The 27,581-nt window shown below is 40.2% G+C and overlaps 2 protein-coding genes across 2 annotated transcripts in view; both read left to right on the forward strand.

Moving 5' to 3' along the window:
• Positions 1-690: 690 nt before the first annotated feature.
• Positions 691-9,829, forward strand: meox2a (mesenchyme homeobox 2a). The gene is made up of 3 exons (XM_060898143.1): positions 691-1,518; positions 6,231-6,403; positions 8,849-9,829. Exons 1-3 carry the CDS (start codon positions 1,011-1,013, stop codon positions 9,065-9,067), a joined length of 900 nt encoding a protein of 299 aa, XP_060754126.1. The 5' UTR covers positions 691-1,010; the 3' UTR covers positions 9,068-9,829.
• A 5,094-nt stretch (positions 9,830-14,923) lies between these two features.
• Positions 14,924-27,581, forward strand: part of agmo (alkylglycerol monooxygenase) — a 110,519-nt gene continuing 97,861 nt past the window's right edge. The window contains 1 exon segment of the mRNA XM_060898144.1: positions 14,924-15,055. Within this exon segment, the coding sequence (XP_060754127.1) occupies positions 14,924-15,055 (132 nt within the window).

Genomic DNA, 27,581 nt, shown 5'->3' on the forward strand with positions numbered 1-27,581 from the left:
CCTTTGCCATTCACCTCAAAGAATCCATAATTTCAACCGGAGCTTTTCAGTGCATAGTCTATTTGATTAATATATATCATTATAGTCGAAAAGAGTATGAAAGTATACCGCAAAGTATATGAAGCAGAACACATAAAAAAAAGGGTTAAAATCCAACTGTTTAGTTCTTTTCTGCGATCCGTTTCAGGCGCGGTCATCACCGGAGGTGTAGATTGTTTGAATAACTGTCTCTTTATAGTGAATATTCACAGTCAGCAGGGCTTCAGTAATAATCCCCTGCTGTGTAAATCATTTCTACAGTGAGGAACGAGGGGTAGGGAATATCGCCAAGCTGAGTGTTAACACTCATGCTTTCCTTCTGGCTTTCATGTCCTTCTCTGCTTATCCCCTGTTCTTAAACAATCACAAAAGAAAACAAGGACAAAGAAAGGGCACTACAGGTCAGAAACACAAGGCTGGAGATGAGCTTCCTGAGCCATGGCTGTACATCTATCCTGCTGTATATTATACTGGCTCTGTCATGTGGATGTGGTCAGTAGTGGCAGCGTGGGTTCTCTGACCCAGCCTCCCTCTCACATTACAACTCTATTTATAACACCCCCTCTTGCATGGGCTCCCCGCCCAGCATGCATCTGGAAGCCCCAGCCCATAGCCCAAAGCCCATAGCCCCAACTCTGAGCAATGGCAGGAAGCTCCTACCACTCCCATCTCCTCTGCACTCTCCTCCAGGCCGTCATCTGAGCTCCTGCTCCTGCTCGGCTCAGCTGCTGCTGCTGTTTACCCAACGCCGCCTGTCAGCTCGTGCTCGCCGCATGCTCTGGATTATCACACACACATGGGCGTGCTTAGATGCACACACACACATGTATACACATGTACATATACGTCTTGAATTTTTTTCCAGGACGTCGTTTATGAAGGAGTGGGAATTGGTTTATTAATTTTTTTGACGTTTCTTGTGTTTGTTGTGCGGAGATAAACTTAGTAAAGGGTTCATTTTTTTGCTTACGATGGATCACACGCTGTTCAGCTGCCTGCGCGGCCCCCACGCTCCTCCTCAGGCCCTGCACCCAGCCTTTGCCCTGCACAGCCGCTCCGAGCACCTTTCAGCCTACCCTGACCTCTCGTCATCCTCCTCGTCATCCTCGCCCTCCTGCGTGGTCAGCTGTTACCCGGGTGAGGAAGGGCTCTTCGGAGGGCATGGGCACCAGCGTGGACCCCCAATTACCCAGCAACATCACCCTGTAACACCCCAACCCCAGCAAGGCAGCTGGCACATACCCCAAATGTCCAGTGTGTCAAACAGCAATGTGCGCTTAGGCCTGGGAATGGCAGGAACAGACTCGGGCTCCTCAGATATGGCACCTGGTGGCCCGAGTCTCTGTGCCAGTACACCCAGTCTTGGTGGAGCCGTGCCCTCAGGGGTCTCCTGTCTGCCTGGTGGGGACTTTGGGCGTCAAACGCTGTCTCCAGCAGAGGCAGAGAAAAGGAACGGAAAGCGAAGGAGTGATAGTTCAGGTAAAAGGCTGTGTGAAGTCAGACTGTAAAACATCTAGCTTGGTGTATTTTAAAAATAATCATTTTAATGATTGTGAAACACTCAAGATTATTCTAAATGCTCAGCAGTGAAATTTTTTTATCATGTATATGAAAAAAATTCTTCTTGAGGACTTTGAATGATATATAATCACTTTTTACATACTCAAATGTTTGTCATAAAAAGAAACTCACACGATCGGCAGCGTTTCCCGTCATGATTCGGTGGCTGTTAACACATTGTAGCAGGCTGAGGGATTATTCAGACTGGGTTTTGTAGTAGCGTTTTTGGAAAATTAGTCTCCTGCTGCTTGGAAATGTGGAGCCGTATTTTTGCGAGAGAGACTTTTGTAGGTGTTGGCTGACACGCACAGAAGCAATTATTTTGACTAGAGCCAGGAGCAAAGGCCAGACTATAACTCTGTGTGGGCATTTGACTGTTCGTATGTTTCACTTTACACACCATCTGTTTTGTCTCGGCACTTTTTAGAGAGCAGAAAATTAGGCATACTGTAAAAAAAAAAATTATCATTTCAAGGACTATAAAGGAGCACCTATAGAGAGACGAAGGAGAGGAGACTCAGATACAAATACAAAACATTATCTGGATTAAATTTATTTATATCAATTTATTTATTTATTTTTAATTTTATGATGTCAGAACGGGAGAACTAGAAAACCTAATTAGGGTGCTTTGAGAAAATATCTTAAAAAAATCAACAGTATCGAATAGGCTTTAATGCCACATGTTTCAATTTTCATTTTGCCCACATTTCATACATTATTATTATTATTATTATTATTATTAAAGACAAATTATTTCAGCAACTACTTATTTATTTATTTGTTTGTTTAATGCCAGCAATAATTTTGCATCGAGAATATAATTTATAATTTTATTAATAGAAGTTACGGCTTTTACTTTTTTCCCCCCTCATCTCATAAGCCACATTGAATGAAATGTAAGAGCAGGTGTTTTCACAATCGTAATAGTTTTTCCTGTTTACTCCAGTCTGAAATCTGTACATATCGTGCTAATATACTGTAATGACTTTAGAAACAGAGGAAATATTCATTAGAAAGACTATTTGTAAAGTCACAAAATTTACAATTTAAACCATTGTTTGTTTTTAATCTGGGACTTTTCTTTTAAAGGAATCTACCACACGTTTCTGAGTCAATTATAATATGCAATCTCAAATACATATAGAAATTCTAGCATAAAACATTTTTGTAGAGATTAAACGTATAATCGGCATATATATATATATATATATATATATAAGATTTAGTACAGAATCAGATTTTCATTATATGATTGGTGATTGAAACTTTTTTGGCATACTAATATATATATATATATATATATATATATATATATATATATATATATATATATATATATATATATATATATATATATATATATATATAAAATCTCATTATCTCTAGCCGCTTTATCCTACAGGGTTGCAGGCAAGCTGGAGCCTATTCCAGCTATATATATATATATATATATATATATATATATATATATATATATATATATATATATATATATATATATTTACCAATTCTTCTGCATTTATGGAAGGAGTCCTCTTCTGGACCTCTGTCGGTTTAATTATTCACGCTGTACGTAAACTGGCTGGAGGTGAAATGACACCACTTGAGCACTGACTGAAATTTCCCCTCCGAAATGACCGTCATTGCTCTCCTGTAGTTCAGCATACAGTACAGTCAAATTATATCTGACAAATGGCCATTCACATTATCAACTGTGATTTTCCGCTGGTTCTAATAGGACTTTGGGGAACTGAATGTAGATTATGAGCAGAACTGCATTTCTAAATATGCACTGTTTAACGCAAAGATGTGACAGCATCCTAATTATGATCACATCCAATTTGGGCACTAGGAAAGCTTAGGTTCAGTGTCATGCTTCATTATCAATTCCTAGAAAATGGTGAAGTATTGTCATTGGTGCCGCAATGTTATAATTTGACCTATAGCATTACACATTATGAAGCCTACTGTCTCTGGGGAAAAAAGTGTCAATTAAGATACTGAATTAATTATTTGTGAATGACTTTCATCATCTATATTTGATTTGATCATTAAGACTGTCCAAAGACAACAACTGCAAAAATCCAATATTTTTCTTGTGGAACTGTAATGGTTGGCTTGTCGCTTTCACTCAGTAACACAACTGACCTCTTATTTATTTTTAAACTGGGCCTTAACATCTCTCTCTCTCTCTCTCTCTCTCTCTCTCTCTCTCTCTCTCTCTCTCTCTCTCTTTATTTTTAAAGATTTACTACAGAATCAGATTTTCATTATATGGTTGGTGATTGAAACTTTTTCGGCATCATGTTTTTTTTTTTTTGTCACATTTAGCAACAAGTTTTAGCACTTTTTTTGGTAATTTCTGTAGCTGTATTTTGGTCTATAAGTTTTACAAAAGATATTGTTTGTGCTTATATCTACATACTCTCATTTGCGAATTATCGACAAGAATAAACTGGAGTAACTATAACATGACTTGGATATAACGTATAGTTTCCTACATGCTGAAAAGTAATTATAATCCACTACGGCTAGGGAATAAATAAAAAATAAATGATTTAAGGCTTGTACAAGTGAGTTTATACTCACTGTCAGCATATTATTAGGCCCGATAAACTATTTCCACATTGGGACATCTGGATGCACGCTACAGTGTCAGATTTTCTTTAATAAATCTTTACTTTTTCAAAACAGAATTCAGTGCTGGGCAACTAAAACCATATGCAACACCAAAACAAAACTAAAAACAAATGATTATTTGACACATTTTTTCAGTTAACATCTTGTATCTGAAATCAATCTCAGTAATAATGACACTCTGCACGGCAATTAATGACAAATAAATGCTAAATCATTTTGAGCTAATATAGAACAGAGAAATTCAAAAATCATCCACAGACATGGAGACTGTCACAGCAAAAACACTGCACTTTTTTTTTTTTCCAGCGCTGCTTGTGTTTTTGAAGTGAGATGAAAGTTAAGGCACAGGCCTAATTGCTGCGGTGTAGCCGCTGCATCGTAAAGCTGGGGAAAAGTTGCTTTAAGTTGTGGCACTGTTCACAAACAACTTCACATGTTAGTCTTTCTTCTTCCACAATGCCTGTGTTTAGCCCGCAGTATCTGACTTTCTCCAGGCCTCAATCAGAGCCAAAGGCAGCCAGACGCCCAGCAGCCAGAGAAGGCCCGCTAAAAATTACAGACCGCTCCGAGCACTTTTAGAGGTCATAGAGAAATGTGACTGATGAAATGGGCCATGTAGAATGGAAATGGTGTAAGAAATCACTCGTTCTACAGTAGACTGTACATCATATATTCATCATTGTAGTAAGAATGTAAATTGCATTTCTGGCATGCTTTTTCTTAATGTCATGCTAATTGTCTAATTACATATTTATTTATTTTTAAATACAAATTTGTATAAATGACAGCAAGATGGTTGGATTTTGTTCAATTTATACGATCATATACCCAAAATGAACATTTGGACCTTGTTCTACAAACTGAATAGTGAAAATTGCTATGAATTTCCAACTAAAGATTGTACATTGGATGCGGGTTCACTCCCCCAGTCTTCATAAACTTATTATTATTTTTTTTTAATCGCACGCTTGTTGTCACCACGTAACCGAGCACAATAGGAAGTGCTGCTCACCCCAAAATAGTGTCTATTTGAAATCAGTTCCTTTTGGAAATATGTGTGTGTTGAAATAGCAGAGTTGTTCCCATGGCTTGTGGATGGGGCCTCGTTAAAGTGGGCTCTATTTACAGCTGGGTTTAGGATTGCCAGTTGGATTAGCACAGACCGGAGGTTTTGTTGCCTTGATGTGCAATTTGCCACTGAAGCATAGCCTTAAAAACATACCGCAAGATCTAGTCATGAGAAGGGCAAGCAGTTCTCTGTTTCTACCAATAAAACAAACACCAAGAACTGAATTTCTTCATTGCGGTATAAAAGCAGCAGAGGTCAAGATATCTTGGGATGGCTTTTCGCCTTTCGCTCTGCGTTTTCCAGTCCAGTGTTTGTTATAAGTACTAACTCAATAGCCAAATAATAAAGAATCTTAAGACTTAAACGGTAATTCCACATATACATATGGGAGAGTATCATGTCATGCCAAGAAAATACAAAGGGAAGTGTAACAAAGAGAGAAAGACAGAGACTGAAATTTATTATAGTTTGTGAGTCATATAGGAAAGAAGCTTGTAAAATGTTGAGGTAAATAAACTAAAGAACCATATTTTTATCCGGAGTTGTTTTATTCCATATTAAAACTTTAAAGGTCCCCAAATTCATTAAGATGAAGACAAATGAGCTCCACATTGGAAAAAAGGCTTTTGTTTACAGTGAACACATTGTGAGAGGTCCAGCAGCCAGAATATGAAACATCAGCATTGAGAACATCAGTGCTATAAAACACAGCAGTGCTTGCCCTACTTTTATTAACAATGGCATTTTATGTCAACCACAATCTCATGAGGCAGAAATCTCTTTTTACACCAATTTCTGAGAAGGTATTAATGTCTTGTGATATGGAAGTGGAAACTCTATAGTCATTTTGCATCATTTGGAAATTCTGGTTTTTATATATCAAGTGGAAATATTTTCCTTCTCTTTTGCTTCCTACCAGAGTCCCAGGATGGAAATTACAAATCCGACGCAAGTAGCAAACCCCGGAAGGAGCGGACCGCCTTCACGAAAGAACAGATCCGGGAGCTCGAGGCAGAATTCGCCCATCACAACTATTTGACCCGACTGAGGCGTTATGAAATCGCAGTGAACTTGGACCTGACGGAAAGGCAGGTACTGTATGAAAACATGCAAACTCAAACCTGAACGCTCCGTATTATGACTAAAACTAAAGTGTTGAATTGAATATTCGTTTTGTGTGCTTTTCCATGCTGCTGTGGCTATGGAGAGAGACTATCATGGGGACTATCATATTCCAGATGTTTCAGCGAGGTCCCTTCATCAGGGTATAGTGAAGAAATGGAGACAGGCAAAGGATATGCTCGTGTAGTTAGGCACTTCCTGCACAATCTCCCAAATTGTTCTGCGTAGGAAGACCATCTGTGTAGGCAAATACATATCTTGAGACAGTCTGATTAGTGTGAGGGAAACTGAGACATCTGAAAAGACCTGATCAAACATCATGGTTCTGAATCATTTAACCCGTGAGAGCTTCATTCTGTGAAACAGTCAAAATCGAAATCTAGCCCCAATTATTCATCTCATTATCTCTAGCCGCTTTATCCTGTTCTACAGGGTCGCAGGCAAGCTGGAGCCTATCCCAGCTGACCACGGGTGAAAGGCGGGGTACACCCTGGACAAGTCGCCAGGTCATCACAGGGCTGACACATAGACACAGACAACCATTCACATTCACACCTACGGTCAATTTAGAGTCACCAGTTAACCTAACCTGCATGTCTTTGGACTGTGGAGGAAACCAGAGCACCCGGAGGAAACCCACGCGGACACGGGGAGAACATGCAAACTCCGCACAGAAAGGCCCTCGCCGGCCACGGGGCTCGAACCCGGACCTTCTTGCTGTGAGGCGACAGCGCTAACCACTACACCACCGTGCCACCCCAGCCCCTATTATTATTATTATTATTAATATTATTTTTCTTTATTAAAATGTAATGAATAACTCTTTAAAATAAACCTTTCCAAGCCTCAGTGTCTCTATAGTACAACTCGCAGTGAGGGTTTGACATCCAAAGACTCAGATTTAGGCACTTTTCTGGGGTCACATTCCCTCAGCATAACATTAACCTTGCCACACGACGGAGTAAGCAAACCCCCTCTTGCTATGTGATCCCTGTGTGAATCAGCAACTACTGAACTAGGCCATGAAATCTCTGGACAATTATCACTCTATTGCAGCCACCAAGGCTGAAACTACTAATTACATAATAGTGAAAGTAATAATAATACCACACATTAGTCACAACGTCTGTAAGTATAATTGTAACAGCTAGTGTCCTAGATTACTCGGATTACATTTTTTGAAGAACTGACTGCCTAATGGGATACTAAGAAGACGTAATACGTACTCAAACTTGTCAGGAGTGACGTGGAGAACTCTCCATGCTGTGGGCAAAAGTGCAAAGCTCGCAGATGTATTTTAAGAACAGTCGTTGTACACCACCGACAGCAAGGGTCCCAAGTGGCAAATCATACGGCAAGATTTATCACACAGAATACACACACACACACATACACACACCATTAACCCCAATGTTACCAAGACTAGGTTTGATTCTAAAATATGTAATCAAAACAGCTAGGTTTGTTGTGTCTGTTACTTTAGTATTTGCCTAAAACAATCCTCAACAATTATCAATATCGGTTGCTCTTATTTGGGTTTATTCGTGAAAACTGTCTGGGGAATCCATTATCATTGATCGCACTGCATTTGTTTCCCAGGATTAAACACCAACATTTGCGAAGTAGGATGACATCCACATCACATGACTCACGTCATCTGCATCATGACCCACCAAAAATAAATTTTAGCGCAGCATGATCCAGCCCCCAGGCACCAACACTCATGAACAGTGAAGCCTCAGTCACACAGTGATGGCCATTTAAGAACGAGCGTAGTCATCATTCTGGGAAATGTAAATGATGGCCTCCACTTGTCAAGAAAGGAAATAAGAGAAGCATTTGATACAACTGAACAGATGCACGCTGACAATTTATTATTGCTAATATGGTCTAACAGTCCATTTTGGGTAACGGCAGTATCTTTACCAAGTGAGCCCCAACTGACCTCGGGCATTCACGAACGTCTATTGCCACGACTTACACTGTCTCATAGAACAATATTGTCCAACCGTTCAATATCCTGTCCATATTTGCTGAAATTTCTAGAACCACACCAGAAATCTAGACACAGGGCAGAAAGATCTTTTTAAAAGTCTTGAATATCTTTACTCTCACTGCTGTTTTTAAAATAGCTTTAACATATTACATTTGCAAATTTTGCATATCAACCTGCAGAAATAAATAGCACGTACTCATGTGATCATGTCGAATAAGCAACTGTTCACTGACCAAATGTTATTAGCTTACTTGTGGTTAGTGAGTCATGGATGTTGTGTAGATAGCTCGTACAGTACTGTGCCAAAATGAAAACGCATCAGCAAACCATGTGGCACAACACATTGTTCAACCTTCACGTGTAGAAGTCAGTGAGTCTGTTGCGTCTTTTCAGAGTTGTTTTTTTTTCCCCCTGCCCAGGTGAAAGTGTGGTTTCAGAACCGACGGATGAAGTGGAAGCGAGTGAAGGGTGGACAGCAAGGGGCGGTGGCCAGGGAGAAAGAACTGGTGCATGTGAAAAAGGGGACTTTGCTGCCTTCTGAGTTTTCAGGAATCGTTGGACTCCATCACAGAGCAGACTCACTGATTAACGAGGACAGCCATGACAGCGATCAGAGTTCTGAGCATGCTCAGTTATGATATGAAGATGGCAGATTTGCACCTGAGATGCAAAACTGGGGTCTTGTCGTACCCTAGTACTATCACGGTTGCTATTTATGAAGAGGAGCCACATATTGGGTCAGCAATCCAGGGTCTTTAATCCCCTCGGCTGCATTACAAACCACAACTGGAAGACCTAGAGGACTAGACGGAATGTCCCTATAAGGATTTTTGGTAGCTGATAGCTGAATGACAGTGCTCAAAATACATGCGCATATGTACAAAGGACTGACATGTTTTAGCAGACTTATGATTATGTAAAATATGCACACGTGCTTTACAGTAAAACAAAAACAAACAACAACAAAGTGCCTTGCTGTAAATTAACAGTTAAACACAGTTTACAAGTGGAATATTGTAAGAGTTGGGAAGTATAAATACGTTACACACCTGTAGGTTTTAAATAATAATTAAAAAAAAAAGGAACGAGGACTTATAAAGTGTTAAAGTGTTATTTCTAATTTGGTCAAAATGTTGAACATTCCATAAAACGTGCCTTGTGTTACTAAGTGGGTCTGTGCTTTGGTTTGCACTGTAAACCATCATTCATTTGTTTCTACTGTATATTCTTAAAATCTCAATGTATATAAAAAAATAAAGGATTCAAACCAGCTTGTGGGAGAAGCAAAAACCCCATTTACTTTAAGTTCTAAATTTCTGTAAATATCAGTTTGACTATTTTCTTATCACCCATCTCACATCTGCTACTTTCATCATCAATAAAAAAAAGAACGTTGCTGACTTTTCTTTCAGTCTGTAGTTTTGTCTGCAAAAACATAAAGCATGATCGAGTTTTCCTGAACCTTTGGGAAGTTAAAAGAAGTTTTAACACTTGCTGTAAATGGATTTTGACTGCTTTGTGTGATCCCGTCTGTGCCTCATCATGACTAATATATGCCAGGACAGAGAGTATGGCGAACATGAATAAATCATAGAGGAAGCAGGAGAGCACTAGCACCAGAGAGAATGCTAAACTCAATGTCTCCTCTAGGCAGGGTCAGGACTTCGACCAGAGGCCTAAAAGGAAGTGTGAAAATGGTTCATATTCTATTACAAAAGCGCATTTGAGATATTGTTATGGGATCCAACTTGTCTTGCCACAGTGTGTGAGCATGCATACTAATTGGTAAAGAAAATCACAGGATCTAAACACAAGTTCGCCCACCAGGACATGTGACTGAGAGCGTCAGCCACAAGAACCACATGGATGTTTGGTGGTTAGTTTCAATTAGCAGAAACATGAAAAAAAAAAACCAAAAAACGGAGAAGCAGAAAAGGAGAAAAATAAACAGTAGATGCAAAGTGTGAAAGAAGTATCGCATGGAGCGCTGCGTACTGTAAATGCACACAGTGAAGATTAAAAGTGCATGGCTGTATAACTACGTCAGCATGTTGGTTAAATCTAAATGTATCGTTGAAGTTTGAGCTGTGGTACACTGTATACGTTATGATGTGATTTTAGTCCTGTAACCCAGTCTTTTTTGTTTTGAGGCAGGGTTCTTTTAACAGGAAAAGTAATATTGTAAAAATGGTCTGAGCCAAAAAACAGGCCGACCCACCTAACGCTTCTCCGAACTGTGCAGAGATTCTGCCTCCCACGTGTTCCTACTGAAGTGAACAAGGTACCTTAACAGGATATGCATTCTGTTTGTGACCTTGAGGACATGACCAGTGATGAGGTAGTGACTCCAGATAGGCTAAAGGTTCTTGATTTTAATTCACAATACAGTTGAAATACAAATAATACTCTCTCGCTATTTTTTTTCTCAGATGTTAGAATAGTTCTTTTCATCGAGTTCAAAAGGAAATGAATTCACTTATTTAACCTAATTTAATCTCATTCCTGAACTACGCCACAGTGTCTTAGAGCAGGTAAGAGAACAGATCTTGTGTTGTGTTAATATTTGCGAATTCTGACTATACTACACATAAGAATATGAACTTATTTATTACTGCAATTTTCAGCATCAAGTGCATCTGTTTTCATTTAATAACTCTCTCAACTCTCATGTTCTTTCTTTCTAGAATGTAACTGAGCATATGCACTTTGTGTGTTGTGTGTGTGTGTGTGTGTGTGTGTGTGTGTGTGTGTGTGTGTGTGTGTGTGTGTGTGACACAAATCAGGTCAAACCAAAATAAAAAGAGGAGAAAGAAATTGGTTGGATATGAGGTAAAATCTGTCAAAAGCACTCAGACTCCTGGAGTTTGTTGATACTCATGTAGAGCTCATAATCGGTCTATTGTTGGTTGTTTCCTCTAAAACCACAGTAAAGTTGGTTCCCAGGACCATCAGATGATAGTCAAGCGTTTATTCTTTTTCTTTTTTTTCCTACTGACACAATAACAGTGCAGATCATAATCAACAAATATCAACTACTATTAGAGTTATAGAGGTATGAGCATTATATTTGTATAGTACTTATAGTCCTAAGCCTAAAAAATGATGCCACCCACACTAATAAGTTTCAGATGTTTAAGAAGTTAATTCATTTTATATACAGCAATTCAAACACTAGAAAAGGTGTTGAAGTGTTAATAGGATCTGATACAAATGGTATTGAATCTACATTATTATTATTATTATTGCGGGGGCGGCACGGTGGTGTAGTGGTTAGCGCTGTTGCCTCACAGCAAGAAGGTCCTGGTTTCGAGCCCCGGGGCCGGCGAGGGCCTTTCTGTGTGGAGTTTGCATGTTCTCCCCGTGTCCGCGTGGGTTTCCTCCGGGTGCTCCGGTTTCCCCCACAGTCCAAAGACATGCAGGTTAGGTTAACTGGTGACTCTAAATTGACCGTAGGTGTGAATGTGAGTGTGAATGGTTGTCTGTGTCTATGTGTCAGCCCTGTGATGACCTGGCGACTTGTCCAGGGTGTACCCCGCCTTTCGCCCGTAGTCAGCTGGGATAGGCTCCAGCTTGCCTGCGACCTTGTAGAACAGGATAAAGCGGCTAGAGATAATGAGATGAGATGAGATTATTATTGCGGCACGGTGGTGTAGTGGTTAGCGCTGTTGCCTCACAGCAAGAAGGTCCGGGTTCGAGCCCCGGGGCCGGCGAGGGCCTTTCTGTTTGAGTTTGCATGTTCTCCCCGTGTCCGTGTGGGTTTCCTCCGGGTGCTCCGGTTTCCCCCACAGTCCAAAGACATGCAGGTTAGGTTAACTGGTGACTCTAAATTGACCGTAGGTGTGAATGTGAGTGTGAATGGTTGTCTGTGTCTATGTGTCAGCCCTGTGATGACCTGGCGACTTGTCCAGGGTGTACCCCGCCTTTCGCCTGTAGTCAGCTGGGATGGGCTCCAGCTTGCCCGTGACCCTGTAGAACAGGATAAAGCAGCTAGAGATAATGAGATGAGATTATTATTATTATTATTAGTAGTAGTCGTAGTAGAAACAACCAATGATTTACATTATATTTTCTCTATTTTCTCTTGGATTTTTAAATGAATGAACGAATGACTTCATTTTTTATTATAGAATTAAATAGACACTAACGTTTATGGAGGTAGATGGAATCCTGCTTCAGTCCAAGTAATACCATGCTATGATGTTTGATTTATTACTCAGTCAACCCATAACATTAACTATTTATTTATTTATTGGCATGACTTACACAGAGGCAGTACGAAAAGCACAAAACCAGAAAGAATGGTGTTTCATCACATCCCACCCTCAACCAGACAAAGGAACGTGAAAAAGAAGAAGAAGAAGAGATTTATTTATTAACCAACAGAGGTTTAGTCAGAATATCAGTACAGGGTGGCTTATTTTAAATTAGTTACCTGCAGCAAAACTTTGCCCAAATAAGCTGTGCTAAGCGGATGACGCGAACGCCTTGTTCTCCAACTGAAAGCCGTGTGCTGTAACCATTACACCATTTTAACACATATAGGGTAGCTTATTTTTTTTAAAGCTGCTAATAAACTGATGGTTTGGGTGCAGCTTTTTTTTTGTATAACAAAACTTATTCAAAATGTGACACGGTGGCACATGCGGCAACTTTGGATTGATGTAACACTGTTTTGCATACACAAACAAACGTGCGTGAGCTGTGAAAACACACATATAATCATTGAGGTATAATACATAAATATAACGGGCAGCACGGTGGTGTAGTGGTTAGCGCTGTCGCCTCACAGCAAGAAGGTCCTGGGTTCGAGCCCCGGGGCCGGCGAGGGCCTTTCTGTGCGGAGTTTGCATGTTCTCCCCGTGTCCGCGTGGGTTTCCTCCGGGTGCTCCGGTTTCCCCCACAGTCCAAAGACATGCAGGTTAGGTTAACTGGTGACTCTAAATTGACCGTAGGTGTGAATGTGAGTGTGAATGGTTGTCTGTGTCTATGTGTCAGCCCTGTGATGACCTGGCGACTTGTCCAGGGTGTACCCCGCCTTTCGCCCATAGTCAGCTGGGATAGGCTCCAGCTTGCCTGCGACCCTGTAGAAGGATAAAGCGGCTAGAGATAATGAGATGAGATGAGATGAGACATAAATATAACACTATTTAAAAAAGGAGGGTTGGCGCAGGACGTCCTGTCTGACACAATGATGACCCAGTGATATGATTCTTTCTGACCAATCAGTAGTCTGCAGTGTTTTCGTGTCACCTTTTAGTATCACCTCAGCTCGCTGGAAACCTTGACCTAAATAAACAAATAAATAAATAAATAAATAATACAGGGTACTATCCAGGACTTTGCCTGGATGGAAAACCAATAACAGTGAGTAGAGTCGAGTCGAGCTGGTACCAGGTGGTGGAAAAGGGCCATATGCCACTGACTTGGTTATGCAATTCCCAGGGGGAGTTTCTGATTGACACTTGTCCTTCCTCCTTCTGTGACATCACCCCATGAAGTCATGTGATTTCAGTCACATGTTTGGGACAGCCCATTGTTAGCCCAACGTCAGTGTCTCCTTTCTTTCTCTGGTGACTCCTTTGGTACACCATGAGTGCTATATGAGAGTGGCAGATCCAGTGACAGATGTCACAATGGTATCCATCACCTGGTTCTATGTGTTGTTGCTGCTGAGGTCGTCTCCTTCTTCTTTCCTCCATCCCTTGAGTCCGCCAAGTCTTGAAGAAACTTGCCACCTTGAGAATTGTTTTCCACCAGGATGATCTGTTGGCAGCACCTGATTCCAGGTCAGAAGGACTGATGTGGAAGGCGGTGAGGGCTGCTCCGATGTGGTCCTTACAGCATTTCTTAGGACATCCCAGGGGGCATTTCCCATTCCATAATTTGCTGTAGAGCAGGGTTTTTGGAAGACGTGCATCAGATATACGAACCACATGGCTAACCCACCTAAGTTGGTGTGAGAGAAGCATGCACTCAATGCTGGAACAACCTGTTCTTCAAAAGGATCTCAACGTGAGGGATGCGACCTTCCCAGGAAAGTCCAAGACTTTTCTGCAGGGATTTGATGTGAAAAGTCTCAAGAACTTGAATGTGCCATCTGTACAGGACACATGACATCCATGATAAATCTACAGTAAAAGTCCTGTTGACTAGATTTTGTTAGAACAGAAAATAAACACACTGGAGCTTAAGTGTCCTACATTACCCAATGTCCCAGATTACCTGAGTTCACCCTCGGTCATCTGGAGTTACGCAATTCTTATGCATTATAAATTACTTAAGAAGCGGAAGTTAAGATACAGAGATTGGTGTCAGAGTTATTTCTGATCTGTGTGCCCTTGAATATCTGGATAAATATCAGCATTTGAGCCCGTCTTATCTCCCAGAGTCACTTTGCAGACATTCACCCCGGAGGACAAAAGTGAACTCTGTTTGTGAACAGCCTCAAACACACACACACACACACACACACACACACACACAGAAAACACAGCATGGCACAAATGGAGAACATGGAAGACACCGCTGTCTCCTTCTCACAGGGGACTCGCATGCTTTTCTACCTCCTGTCCCCCAACGAGACGTTGTTTGCAGAAGTAGATCAGGTTCCGCGATATGTTCAACAGGTAGGTTCCGGTTTCCAGAGGTGGACAAAGTGCCCAATTTCATTACTTAAGTCAGAGTACAGATCCGACTGGTCAAATGTTACTCCAATAAAAGTGAAAGTTGTCCAGTCAAATTTTTACTTAAGATAAATTACTGAAGTACTTGTTTTTAAAAATACTTAAGAATTAAAAGTACATTTTCTGTCAATACATTGTTGTATTATTGCCACAACGCTTACAAAACTAATGCCTCTGAAGCAACCGACTGGATTTACTGACTAACTTGTAGAACCTGTAGAATAAACATTACAAAATGAAACACAACTGAACTGAAAACGAGCCAGTGTCATTTTAAATTTTTTTTTTATTGTAACACTCCTCCCCACCCCTACAAAGCAGCATGGTAGCGTTTTGACCCAGCTCTGGCAGTGTGTGCACACATGTACATACAGTATATGTTAATCATTAAGACAGTGGAATAGCTGTAAATGCAGCTTGCTCAGAAAATAAAAATGACAATCCAACCTGCTTAAAACCCAGGTCCATACCTTGAGCTTAAAGGAGATACGCAGAACCTTTATTTTTAAATACATTTCTGAATGGATAGTATCTCCATCCTTGACTCTTGTATGCTGCATAATTGGGAATAAAAAAAAATTAAATCTTTGCAGTTTGAACATTCTTGGGCCATGAATGCAACATAAATCCACCTTCTGTTGTGTTGCTGCACCCGCCAGCAACACATCTATGTGGCATGGCGATGAATTAGCTCAAAATGGAGGATCGGAGTTGCAGTCAGCTCTGTGTTTTAGTATAGTGGAAATGGCGATGAGACCGATAGACTTCCTGCCGTGACGTTACGGATGTCAAGGTCATTCACTCAGACCGCTACCTATATGAATCACTTTAATTGTAAAAATTACGATGTTAGATTTATTGTTAATGCTGAAAACTATTCCTGTGCCATTCCTGAGGTCTCAAGGCATTTATAAACAAAAAGTGAGGCCAAACAAAAACAAAAAGTGTATAATAACTGCCCAACAGCAACACTGCTTTAAGCAAGACAAAAAAAAAATGCAAGACCATCATCTGACATCAAAACAAAAAATGCCAACAATTTGTTGTGACTGACTAGTACAATACTGTCCATCTCACAGGTCTCTTGAGTGTGTGTGTGCGCGCGCACACGCACGTGCAAGTGTATGTATTCATGCGCATATGAATCTACCTGTGGAATTATGGTGGTTTAGCGTTAAGCTAGCTAGTCAGTGAAGCTCCACCCAACATGCTAGCAAAGTCTTTTCAAACTAAAAATCATATTGGGTAGCTAACGCTACTAGAAAAGAAAGATTTCTACATTTTGTTTATTTGGCAAGATTATGCTAAAACATATTTCTGAAAGGACTTCGGATAAGTTAATGTTACTCATGTTAGCGTAACTCCGTTTTTACGTGCTAACTAACAGTGTCCAAGTTAACTAGCTATGTGTTAACGTTAGCTGTGGACAAGGTGATGGCAACTTGGCGGGCAAATCCATAGAAAGTCATCTGTCTAACCAGACTGCACAGCTATTGCAACGTTACCACTAGGTCTAAAAGCACAGACAACTTCACTGCAAGCTTTCTCTTGGAATAAAATGTTTATATACCTCAATATGCTTCTGTAGGTTGGATGGCAAGTTTTTGCAGGCTGTGATGTGCTCCGTTTTAGGCAAACAAAACAAACATTTAAATGAAATGACTCTGAAACTGAAACATGGGTTCTAGGTAAAGCCATGGGTGTGTGTTCCTCAGAAGAACCGCCTCCTTCCATTCTGCCATCAACTGATCGTGTTAAATAACGCTGCTGAGAAATCACTGAACTTGATTTTATACAGTCTATGGACGTGACGTGACCCTAGTGATTACTGATAGTCTCAGTGTCACCTGCGAATAAACCAATTACATTTTAGAAAAGAAAAGAAAAAACATCCACTTTCAAAGCTGCTTCACAGTAACGAGTAACGAGGACCTGGATAAGAAATGTAGTGGACTAAAAAGTACGATATTTATTTTTCAAATGTACTGAAGTTAAAGTCGTAAGTTACCAAAAAAATACTCAAATAAAGTACAGCTACTCAAAAAGTGTACTTAAGTACAGTACTCAAGTAAATGTACTTCGTTACTGTCCACCTCTGCCGGTTTCATTCTACAACACTGGTATGTAAGCACATCAGTAGTATAAGGGGATTCTACTGGTTTCTCAAACCTTTTATAGCCAGAAACTCCTTGAACTGTGAAATTAATTCCCATTATGAACATAATCCACCTATTCTAATATTCCTATTCCTCATTATTTAAACATGTGCAATAATATCTGATTTATAAGAGCTATTTATAAGATTTATCCATAGAACCTATCTATTTATAAGAGCCATTAGAGAACTTTCCATCCATAGAACACATGAGGTCCAAGCTGACATTATTTATTATAGGCTACTTGTTTTTGAGTTACTGAGGTTTAAATTAAACCCATGCAATTCAAGGTACCAGACAAACCAGCTAATAATAATAAGAACTTATTAATTATTAGCTCATCCGTCCGACAGGCGATGAGCTTCTCCCATCATGTGTTGTTTGTCATCTGTCCGGCCTCATCCACATGTCATGAAAATCGCTTCTTCTCTCTCAATTCTTCACCAATTTTTATTCTTTTTGGCAGGAAGGTAGGTCTGCCTGGGGTGCATACAGCTTCTACCCAGATTTGCATAATCACAATTAATAATGAAGATATGGAGTAATTAATCCCTAATGAGCAGTTTCCACACAAATCACTTCTTCTCCCTCGATCCTTCACTGATTTTGATTCTTTTTGGCGTGAAGGTAGGGCTACCTAGGGTGCATATAACTTCTACCCAGATTTACTTCATTACAATTATTCATGAAGTTATGGACTAATTCAGCCTTAATGAGCAGTTCAACAAAAATCGCTTCTTCTCAGTCAATTCCTAACCGTTTTGGATTCTTTCTGGCAAATAGGTCAGTGTTCCTAGGGTGTATATAGCTTCTATATATAGCTTGTATATCGTGTGTATAACTTGTAACATTTATTGCGCAAGGTGGCCCACTTTAGATAGTTCCTTCTGGACCAGACGGGGCCAAAGTGAGCTACGCCGTCATCAACGGTCTCGTTATATAAACTTGATAAAGTTGGATTGTGATTTCTACCTCTGAAAAAAAAAATCACCTGGCTGTAGTTCACAGGCCCCTGGATGTCCCCAAGCTCCAGGTCTGAACCACTGCTATAGAAAGTGTAATTTGAGATGGTACAAAAGGAATAAAACACTTCAGGATTTGCTGTTATAGGGAAATAATCAATGATGGGGTGGTGTAATGTGATTCGACACAAAGGAGAGTTACTGTTACCACCCCAAAGTTGATTATTTTCCTACAACCTTAAATTGTATTCTTTATCTAGCTTATATCTATTGTCACTGGCCATTTTATCAGGTTCCCCTACTACAGTATGTAGGTGCATTTTTCAAGCAGTTACTGACTGTAGTACATCTACTGCAATGCACAATGTGTCCTTTCAACAAGGGAAAGAGGACCAACACTGAGCCTGAATATGGAATCAGTTGCCAGCCTACATTGTGAACGCACAACATGTTTCGAGATTTAAAGAGCAGGCTACATCTTTTATTAGATGCATATAATCAGAAGACATCCTGATTTTAATAATATTTCATTAGTGTTTCGTACTATTGTTAACATTCTGCTTGTAAATTTATATGATTTATTTATTATTATACCGCTCGACTGCCAGTGCTAGGATTAGCTATGCTATAATCAAGCACTAAATAAATAAACTGAAACTGAATAAAAAGCAGATATTATTGAGTGGTGGGAAATTTGCTGTACAGCAGGGACAGTGGCATGGTACTCTGTCTGGTCCTACTCAGTCAACACCAGTGCTATGGTCAGAAAACTGAAACAGCTACGTTTACATGGACACTAATAATCAGATTCACGCTCAGTTATAATGAAATTTCTTCATGTAAACAACTCGATCATACTGGAATACAACCCCATTCTGATTGAGAATTTAATCAGATTGAAAGAAGTAGTGTAGACCTCTGATAATCTATTTGATAGAAAATATTAGTCATGTAACCACTCGAGTGGATCACCTTCTGCACGTGTAAACTTCTAACGCATGTTCAGGACACCTTTGCGCAGTGAGGTACTCTGTAATCTTGCAGTTACAGTGTGTACAACGTCACACTGATCCCGAAAGTATTGGCCGAATGTGCCATGATCTCTGTTATCTATTGTTGCAAGACAAATGTTTATTTTGACTTATTAATTGGCGGCACGGTGGTGTAGTGGTTAGCGCTGTCGCCTCACAGCAAGAAGGTCCGGGTTCGAGCCCCGTGGCCGGCGAGGGCCTTTCTGTGTGGAGTTTGCATGTTGTCCGCGTGGGTTTCCTCCGGGTGCTCCGGTTTCCCCCACAGTCCAAAGACATGCAGGTTAGGCTAATTGGTGGCTCTAAATTGACCGTAGGTGTGAATGTGAGTGTGAATGGTTGTCTGTGTCTATGTGTCAGCCCTGTGATGACCTGGCGACTTGTCCAGGGTGTACCCCGCCTTTCACCCGTAGTCAGCTGGGATAGGCTCCAGCTTGCCTGTGACCCTGTAGAGCAGGATAAAGTGGCTAGAGATAATGAGATGAGATGAGATGAGATGAGATGAGACTTATTAATTAAAAAAGTAAAATGGAATTACTCTTGGGAAAAAAGACAGCAGTGCCAAGATAAATGTTCAAGTAATTTGGAATAGGCAGCAAAGGTATGGACAGTACAGGAAGGCATTTCGAAACAGATTATCCTGTGCTCGGCTGCTCCTGTTCAGCATTTCTATTAGGAGGTTTCTTTCCAATTGTTGCTTAAATAACATGGATAAAAGAAACACAATAAGTTTAGCTAAAATACGCACCACGTCCATCTTTATGGAGCAGAGTCAGACAGCTGTGTGGGATTCTGTGCATACCTCAGATTCTATTCTGATTGTATGCTTGGGACATATAAACACGCACATCTGTCCAATCACTTTCATGTCAATGGTGCATTTGGAAAGATTGGAGGGAATTCATTCTGATTGTAAAAAACATATGTGTGTAAACAGAGCTACTGATAAATGGATAGAAGACAATACACACATGAGAAAAATTCAGCCCTGGCCTCGCAGATTTCTCTGAAAGGTGGACCAGGAAGGTAGGCATCTAATAGAGTGGCCTGTAAAATATACTAAATACATAGAGTCCACTTAGCATTTAATACCAGAACTAAGACCAGAATTAACCTTGATTTAGTATCTTAAGGCTTCATTAAGTTTTTTTTTTCATTCATTCAGTCATTAATGTAAAAGTATTCATCCCCCTTGGTGTTTGTCCTGTTTTGTCACATTACAAGCTGGAATTAAAATGGATTTTTTTGGGGTTAGCACCATTTGATTTACACAATATGACTACCACTTTAAATGTGCAAATTGTTGTTTTATTGTTTCACAAACAATAATTACGATGAAAAAACAGAAATCTGGAGTGTGCATAGGTATTCCCCCCCCCCCCAAAGTCAATACTTTGTAGAGCCACCTTTTGCTGCAATTACAGCTGCAAGTCTCCTGGGGTATGTCTCTATTAGCTTAGCACATCTAGCCACTGGAATTTTTGCCCATTCCTCAAGGCCAAACTGCTCCAAATCCTTCAAGTTAGATGGGTTGCATTGGTGTACAGCAATCTTCAAGTTATGCCACAGATTATCAAATGGATTGAGGTCTGGGCTTTGATTAGGCCATTCCAAGCCACAGATTATCAAATGGATTGAGGTCTGGGCTTTGATTAGGCCATTCCAAGCCATTTAAATGTTTCCCTTTAAACCACTCCAGTTTAGCACTTTTGCAGTATGTTTAGGGTCATTGTCCTATTGGAACGTGAACCTTCATCCTAGTCTCAAACCTCTGGCCGACTCAAACAGGTTTTCCTCCAGAATTGCTCTGTATTTAGTGCCATCCATCTTTCCTTCAGTCCTGACCAGCTTTCCTGTCCCTGCAGATGAAAAATATCCCTACAGCATGATGCTGCCACCACCATGCTTCACTGTAGGAATGGTGTTCTCAGGGTGTTGGGTTTGTACCACACATGACATTTCCCATAATGGCCAAAGGGATCAATTTTAGTCTCATTTGACCAGAGAATCTTCTTCCATGTGTTTGGGGAGTCTGCCACATGCTGTTGGGCAAACTCCAAACATGTTTTCTTAAGCAATGACTTTTTCTGGCCACTCTTCCATAAAGCCCCACTCTGTGGAGTGTACAGCTTAAAGTGGTCCTATGGACAGATACTCCCATCTCCGCTGTGGATCTTTGCAGCTCCTTCAGTGTTATCTTTGGTGTCTTTGTTGCATCTCTGATTAATGCCCTCCTTGCCCGGTCTGTGAGTTTTGGTGGGTGGCCTTCTCTTGTCAGGTTTGTAGTGGTGCCATATTCTTTCCATTTTGCTGTAATGGATTTAATGGCGTTCCGTGGGATATTCAAAGTTTGGGATATTTTTTATAACCCAACCCTGATCTATACTTCTCCGCAACTTTGCCTCTGACCTGTTTGGAGGCTCCTTGGTTTTCATGTTGCTTGCTTAGTAGTGTTGCAGAGTCAGGGTCCTTCCAGAACAGGTTGATTTATACAGACATCATGTGACAGATCATGTGACACTTTGATTGCACACAGGTGGATCTTAATCAACTAATTATGTAATTTATGACATGAATTGGTTGGACCAGCTCTTATTTATGGGTTTCATATGAAAGGGGTGAATACCTATGCACACTCCAGATTTCTGTTTTTTTTCATCTTAATTATTGTTTGTGTCATAATAAAACAACAATTTGCACCTTTAAAGCGGTAGGCATGTTGTGTAAATCAAATGTTGGTAACCCCCCCCCAAAATTCATTTTAATTCCAGCTTGTAATGCAACAAAACAGGACAAACACCAAGGGGGATGAATACTTTTGCAAGACACTGTATACTAGACTCCTATTATAGATGCTTGTGCTATCCAATTACCTTGTCTTATATCATTATATTAGTCTTTTTAATTTTTGTCTCTTGTGTTGATGTTACATTGTATTATCTTTGAGAGCAAAGACAAAAACAGTGATTTTTTTTCAAGCTCAAATACAAGTGTTTGTGTTTAAAGGTAGTGGTCTAGATGGGATTGAAACACCCTGTCTTGGTCTACTCGCAAAAAAATCTGGCAACCTCAGAGGTGTTAACTATACACAGATGATTTGCATAATCTGAAAAGTGTACCCAGAAAGTCGACTTAAGCAGCTGAGTAACCTGACTCTGAATACACATAACTTTCCCCAAATAAATATTGACATAACTTCAGTCTCCAGCTCTAAATGTGGGCCACATTGCTTAAAAATCCCCCGCAAGGCTGCTGTGTCTGATTCACTTGTACCAGCACCACTCGCAGACACAAAGAGGTCACTGTTATATCAGTGCTCTGCTCGGCTGAGACTGGTCCACCATGCAAATAATATCTAGTCTAATGGAGGTTTGTTGGAGAAACTGAATTGAATTTGGTAGAAAAATGGAGGTAAAAATGATGCATAATTAAAAAGCTAGCACCTGAATTCATATAGTCATGAAAACACGCAGCCCTCAATTAATTCACAAAAATCAACCTAGGAATAATTTCAGAAGTAAGCCTGAAAGACCCAAGAGACCTGGAAGCAACATACAGTGCTACATAAATGACTCAGGGAGTAGTTTTGCCAGTCCGGGTATTTAGTTTCCCTCAAATTTTTGGTTGTTGAAATCATGTTGGGCTGCATTTGTTTATAATCTGTAATTTCTGTACTGTCTTATGCTTTAACATTCATTTGACAAAGTACAGTTTTGGGCTGGTTTATAATGAACTGGGTGAGAAAGTCAGTAACTCCCTCGCACCTGGACTCTCCATAATTACAGGTGTTTGAATAAAGTCACTTGGGATATCACAGTGTTTGCACTATGTATTATGAGAAATGAACCTGTTGAAATTTCCAAGAATGTGGATCATAGGCCATTTCCAAGATGTTCACTCACATAGCAGTGTATGTGTGTGAGCTTTCACCTTCATCTTATTTCATGCATTTTATTTTAGTCACAGTCACGGCAGCTCTCACTGACCCTAACACCATTAACATTAAGTGTGAGCTCACACTGAACTTTGCTTAGAGCTACAAGACCAGTGCTTTAAATTTTAGGAAATTATAGCAGAGCAGATACATTAAAATCTGCAAGAAATCTTAAACAGAAGTGTTAGTGTTTTTGATCTTTGGCTATTTAGTTATTTGAGTCCATTTAGTTGCTAGATTATGTAAAACACTCCCAGTTCCCTCTAAGGGCGGCTGTCCATATAAGTTTTATTAATTAATTAATTAATTAATTTTATGATGGGAGGCACGGTGGTGTAGTGGTTAGCACTGTCGCCTCACAGCAAGAAGGTCCTGGGTTCGAGCCCAGTGCCCAGTTCGAGCCTTTCTGTGCAGAGTTTGCATGTTCTCCCCGTGTCTGCGTGGGTTTCCTCCGGGTGCTCCAGTTTCCCCCACAGTCCAAAGACATGCGGTTAGGCTAATTGGTGGCTCTAAACCGACCGTAGGTGTGAATGTGAGTGTAAATGGTTGTGTGTCTCTGTGTGTCAGCCCTACGATGACCTGGCGACTTGTCCAGGGTGTACCCCACCTCTCGCCCATAGTCAGCTGGGATAGGCTGGATAAGCAGTTACAGATAATGGATGGATGGATGGATGGATGGATGGATGGATGGATGGATGGATGGATGGTTAATTTTCTGGTAGGAAAGCCCTAGCAGGGCACTGGGGAGCACTTCATAAAAAAAAAGTGCTCCCATGTTGTGCAGCAGGTTCATTTCTATGACAAGAATATTTTGACACATATTAACACTCGATCCTCTTTATGATTGGTTACCTGAAAAGGAGCAGTGGTGATGACATCATTGCCTTTCTGAAAACTTAAAAGCTTTTCAACCCAAGCCATTTAGAGTAGCTGCAGAAAAATGTTGGCGCACTCTGAAAAATTAGTGTAAATTCTTCCTAGTAGATTTTTCGTTGATTTGTCTGAGAGGTTGGCACCATGATACCATGGAAACCAGTGGCGGACTGTTACTATTAGAGCTGGGACTTCAGCTCAGCCAAAACTTAGCCAGACACACCAATAAAGCAACAGGGCAAAGGTTTTTGCAAGAGATTAGCAGCAGGCTGCCAGGTCACACCATCGTGTGTAGTTGTCATTACATTACAGGCATTTAGCAGACACTCTTATCCAGAGTGACATACAATACACTCAGAGCAGCCTGGGGAGAAGTTGGGGTTAGGTGCCTTACTCAAGGGCACTTCAGCGATTCCTGCTGGTACAGGGAATCAAACTGGCAACCTTTTGGCTCCAAAGCTGCTTTTTTCACCATTAAACCATGAATTCCCCAGTTGATATTGATTTTAAAAGTGACTAAGTAAATTACACAGGGAAATAAATACTTAAGTCTGAGTGAAAAATACTGTGGTGAGCATGCGTGGAAGAAGAGTTTACAGACAGAAATCTTAGTTTCTCAGTTGTTAGCCTGTACTACTTGCTCTCGATAGCACTGGCTTGACTGCTTTATTAGCATTCACTAACACTACTGATGAATGTTACACCGGCTGGAAGGTGACGTCACTGCTGCGCTGACTGCACCGACTCGCGGTTAAGCTAGCGTTGGCCTTCGAGAAGGCCTAGGGCACTACATTTTTGGTCCCTCACACTATAAATGAAAATCTGATTGGTTAATTCATCTGTCACTGCTATGGCCTTCTGTCCCGGCAATGAAGTCCGAACCAATGAGTGAGCCAGCTCTAAACTCTTCTCAGCCTAGACACAACAAACAAAAAAATCTCATTGGATAACTCGATTTTAATGTTTTCAGGACAGTAACCTTTTTAAGCAAATTTGATAGAAAACGAGGCCAAATTAGAATTAGAAGAGAATAATTATAATGAAATTATGAAAGAATAAAAGAAATTAACAAATGAAAGAAATTAAATACAACATTTGAAATGCTGATATGTTTGGGCTTTCTCTGAAGGCCTAGAAGGCCCTGACAGTTCCCCTCTGATGAAAATGTGACACTCTTAGATCATCAGATGTAAACTATCACCATGATTATGACAGTAGTATTTTTACTGCTCTAATATTTTACTGCTTTAATGTTTACTGCTCTTTGTAGTAGTTTGCAACGTAGAACTATATTTCAATAATGATAGATGCCTAAATTCGTACAGTAGTGAAATCTTACTATTTTACCATTAAAAAAAGGCTGTGTCAAAAGAATACAATAATGTCGTAGTCTAAAATGGCCAAGAATAAATTGGCAACAGTTGAGGCATTTTCTGAAGAAAGGAGCTAATTAAGAATTTTATCCTCCATATACAGTGCCTTGAAAAAGTATTCATACCCCTTGAACTTTTTCACATTTTTCCACCTTACAACCACGAACTTAAAAGTATTTTATTGAGATTTTATGTGATAGACCAACACAGAGTAGCACATAATTGTGAAGTGAAACGAAAATGATAAATGGTCTTCAAAATTTTAAACAAATAAAAATCTGAAAAATGTGGTGTGCATTAGTATTCAGCCCCCTGTACTCTGATACCTCTAAATACAATCCAGTGCAATCAATTGCCTTCAGAAGTCATCTAATTAGTTAATAGAGTCCTACTGTGTGTAATTTAATCTCAGCATAAATACTCTTGTTCTGTGAAGGCCTCAGTGGTTTGTTAGAGAACACTGAAGAACAAACAGCATCATGAAGACCAAAGAACTCACCAGACAGGTCAGGGATAAAGTTCTGGAGAAGTTTAAAGCAGGGTTAGGTTATAAAAAAATATCCCAAGCTCTGAACATCTCAAGAAGCACTGTTCAATCCATCATTCAAAAATGGAAAAAGTATGGCACAACTGCAAACCTACCAAGACATGGCCGTTCACCTAAACCGACAGAGCGAGCAAGGAGAGCACTGGTCAGAGAAGCAGCCAAGAGGCCCATGATCACTCTGGAGGAGCTGCAGAAATCCACAGCTCAGGTGGGAGAATCTGTGCACAGGACAACTATAAGTCGTACACTCCACAAATCTGGCCTTTTGGGAAGAGTGGCAAGAAGAAAGCCATTGTTGAAAGACAGGCATAAGAAGTCCCGTTTGCAGTTTGCCAGAAGCCATGTAGGAGACATAGCAAACATGTGGAAGAAGGTGCTTTGGTCAGATGAGACCAAAGTTGAACTTTTTGGCCTAAATGTAAAGCGCTATGTGTGGCGGAAAACTAACACTGCTCATCACCCTGCACACACCATCCCCACTGTGAAACATGGTGGTGGCAGCATCATGCTATGGGGATGCTTTTCTTCAGCAGGGACAGGGAAGCTGGTCAGAGTTGATGGGAAGATGGATGGAGCTAAATGCAGGGCAATCCTGGAAGAAAACCTGTTGGAGGCTGCAGAAGACTTGAGACTGGGAAGGAGATTCACCTTCCAGCAAGACAATGACCCTAAACATACAGCCAGAGCTACAGTGGAATGGTTTAGATCAAAGAATATTCATGTGTTAGAATGGCCCAGTCAAAGTCCAGACCTAAATCCCATTGAGCATCTGTGGCAAGACTTGAAAATTGCTGTTCACAGACGCTTTCCATCCAATCTGGCTGAACTTGAGCTATTTTGCAAAGAAGAATGGGCAAAAATTTCAGTGTCTAGATGTGCAAAGCTGATAGAGACATACCACAAAAGACTTGCAGCTGTAATTGCAGCAAAAGGTGGCTCTACAAAGTATTGACGCAGGGGGGCTGAATACTAATGCACACCACATTTTTCAGATTTTTATTTGTTTAAAATTTTGGAGACCATTTATCATTTTCGTTTCACTTCACAATGATGTGCTACTCTGTGTTGGTCTATCACATAAAATCTCAATAAAAAACTTTTAAGTTTGTGGTTGTAAGGTGGAAAAATGTGAAAAAGTTCAGGGGGTATGAATACTTTTTCAAGGCACTATACAGTAGTTTTTGTAGTCGGGATATATTTCTACTTTGAACCTGTACTAAGAGACCTCTGTGTGAAATATCACAGCATTCTGAAAATATTTCACTTTCAGATTACAACTGATTAAAAACAAACAAACAAACAAACAAACAAACAAACAAACAAACAAACAAACAAACAAACAAAACCTCTCACTATTTAAGGATAGTGATCAGAGTGAAGTGTGAGCGCTGATTAGGCTTCTGCTCACATACAGTAGCAGGATTGACTTGTGTATTTTTATCACTACTTTTACTCTACCTGCAATTATAAAAGACTTCATCAGCATGACAGGGTAACAAGAAATAACAGAAAAATGTAAAATCTCTGAACTTAGTTTTCCTTTCTGTTTTGGAGCAGCATACCGTACAATTAAAACAACAGCAACAACAAAATCTA

This window comes from Neoarius graeffei, chromosome 17 (assembly GCF_027579695.1).
Source record: "Neoarius graeffei isolate fNeoGra1 chromosome 17, fNeoGra1.pri, whole genome shotgun sequence".
NCBI lineage: Eukaryota > Metazoa > Chordata > Actinopteri > Siluriformes > Ariidae > Neoarius > Neoarius graeffei.

Coding starts and splice junctions, on each gene's coding strand:
- meox2a (XM_060898143.1), top strand. CDS start 1,011: ATGGATCACACGCTGTTCAGCTGCCTGCGCGGCCCCCACGCTCCTCCT. Junction 1,519..6,230: donor GCGAAGGAGTGATAGTTCAG/GTAAAAGGCTGT, acceptor GCTTCCTACCAG/AGTCCCAGGATGGAAATTAC. Junction 6,404..8,848: donor TGGACCTGACGGAAAGGCAG/GTACTGTATGAA, acceptor CCCCCTGCCCAG/GTGAAAGTGTGGTTTCAGAA.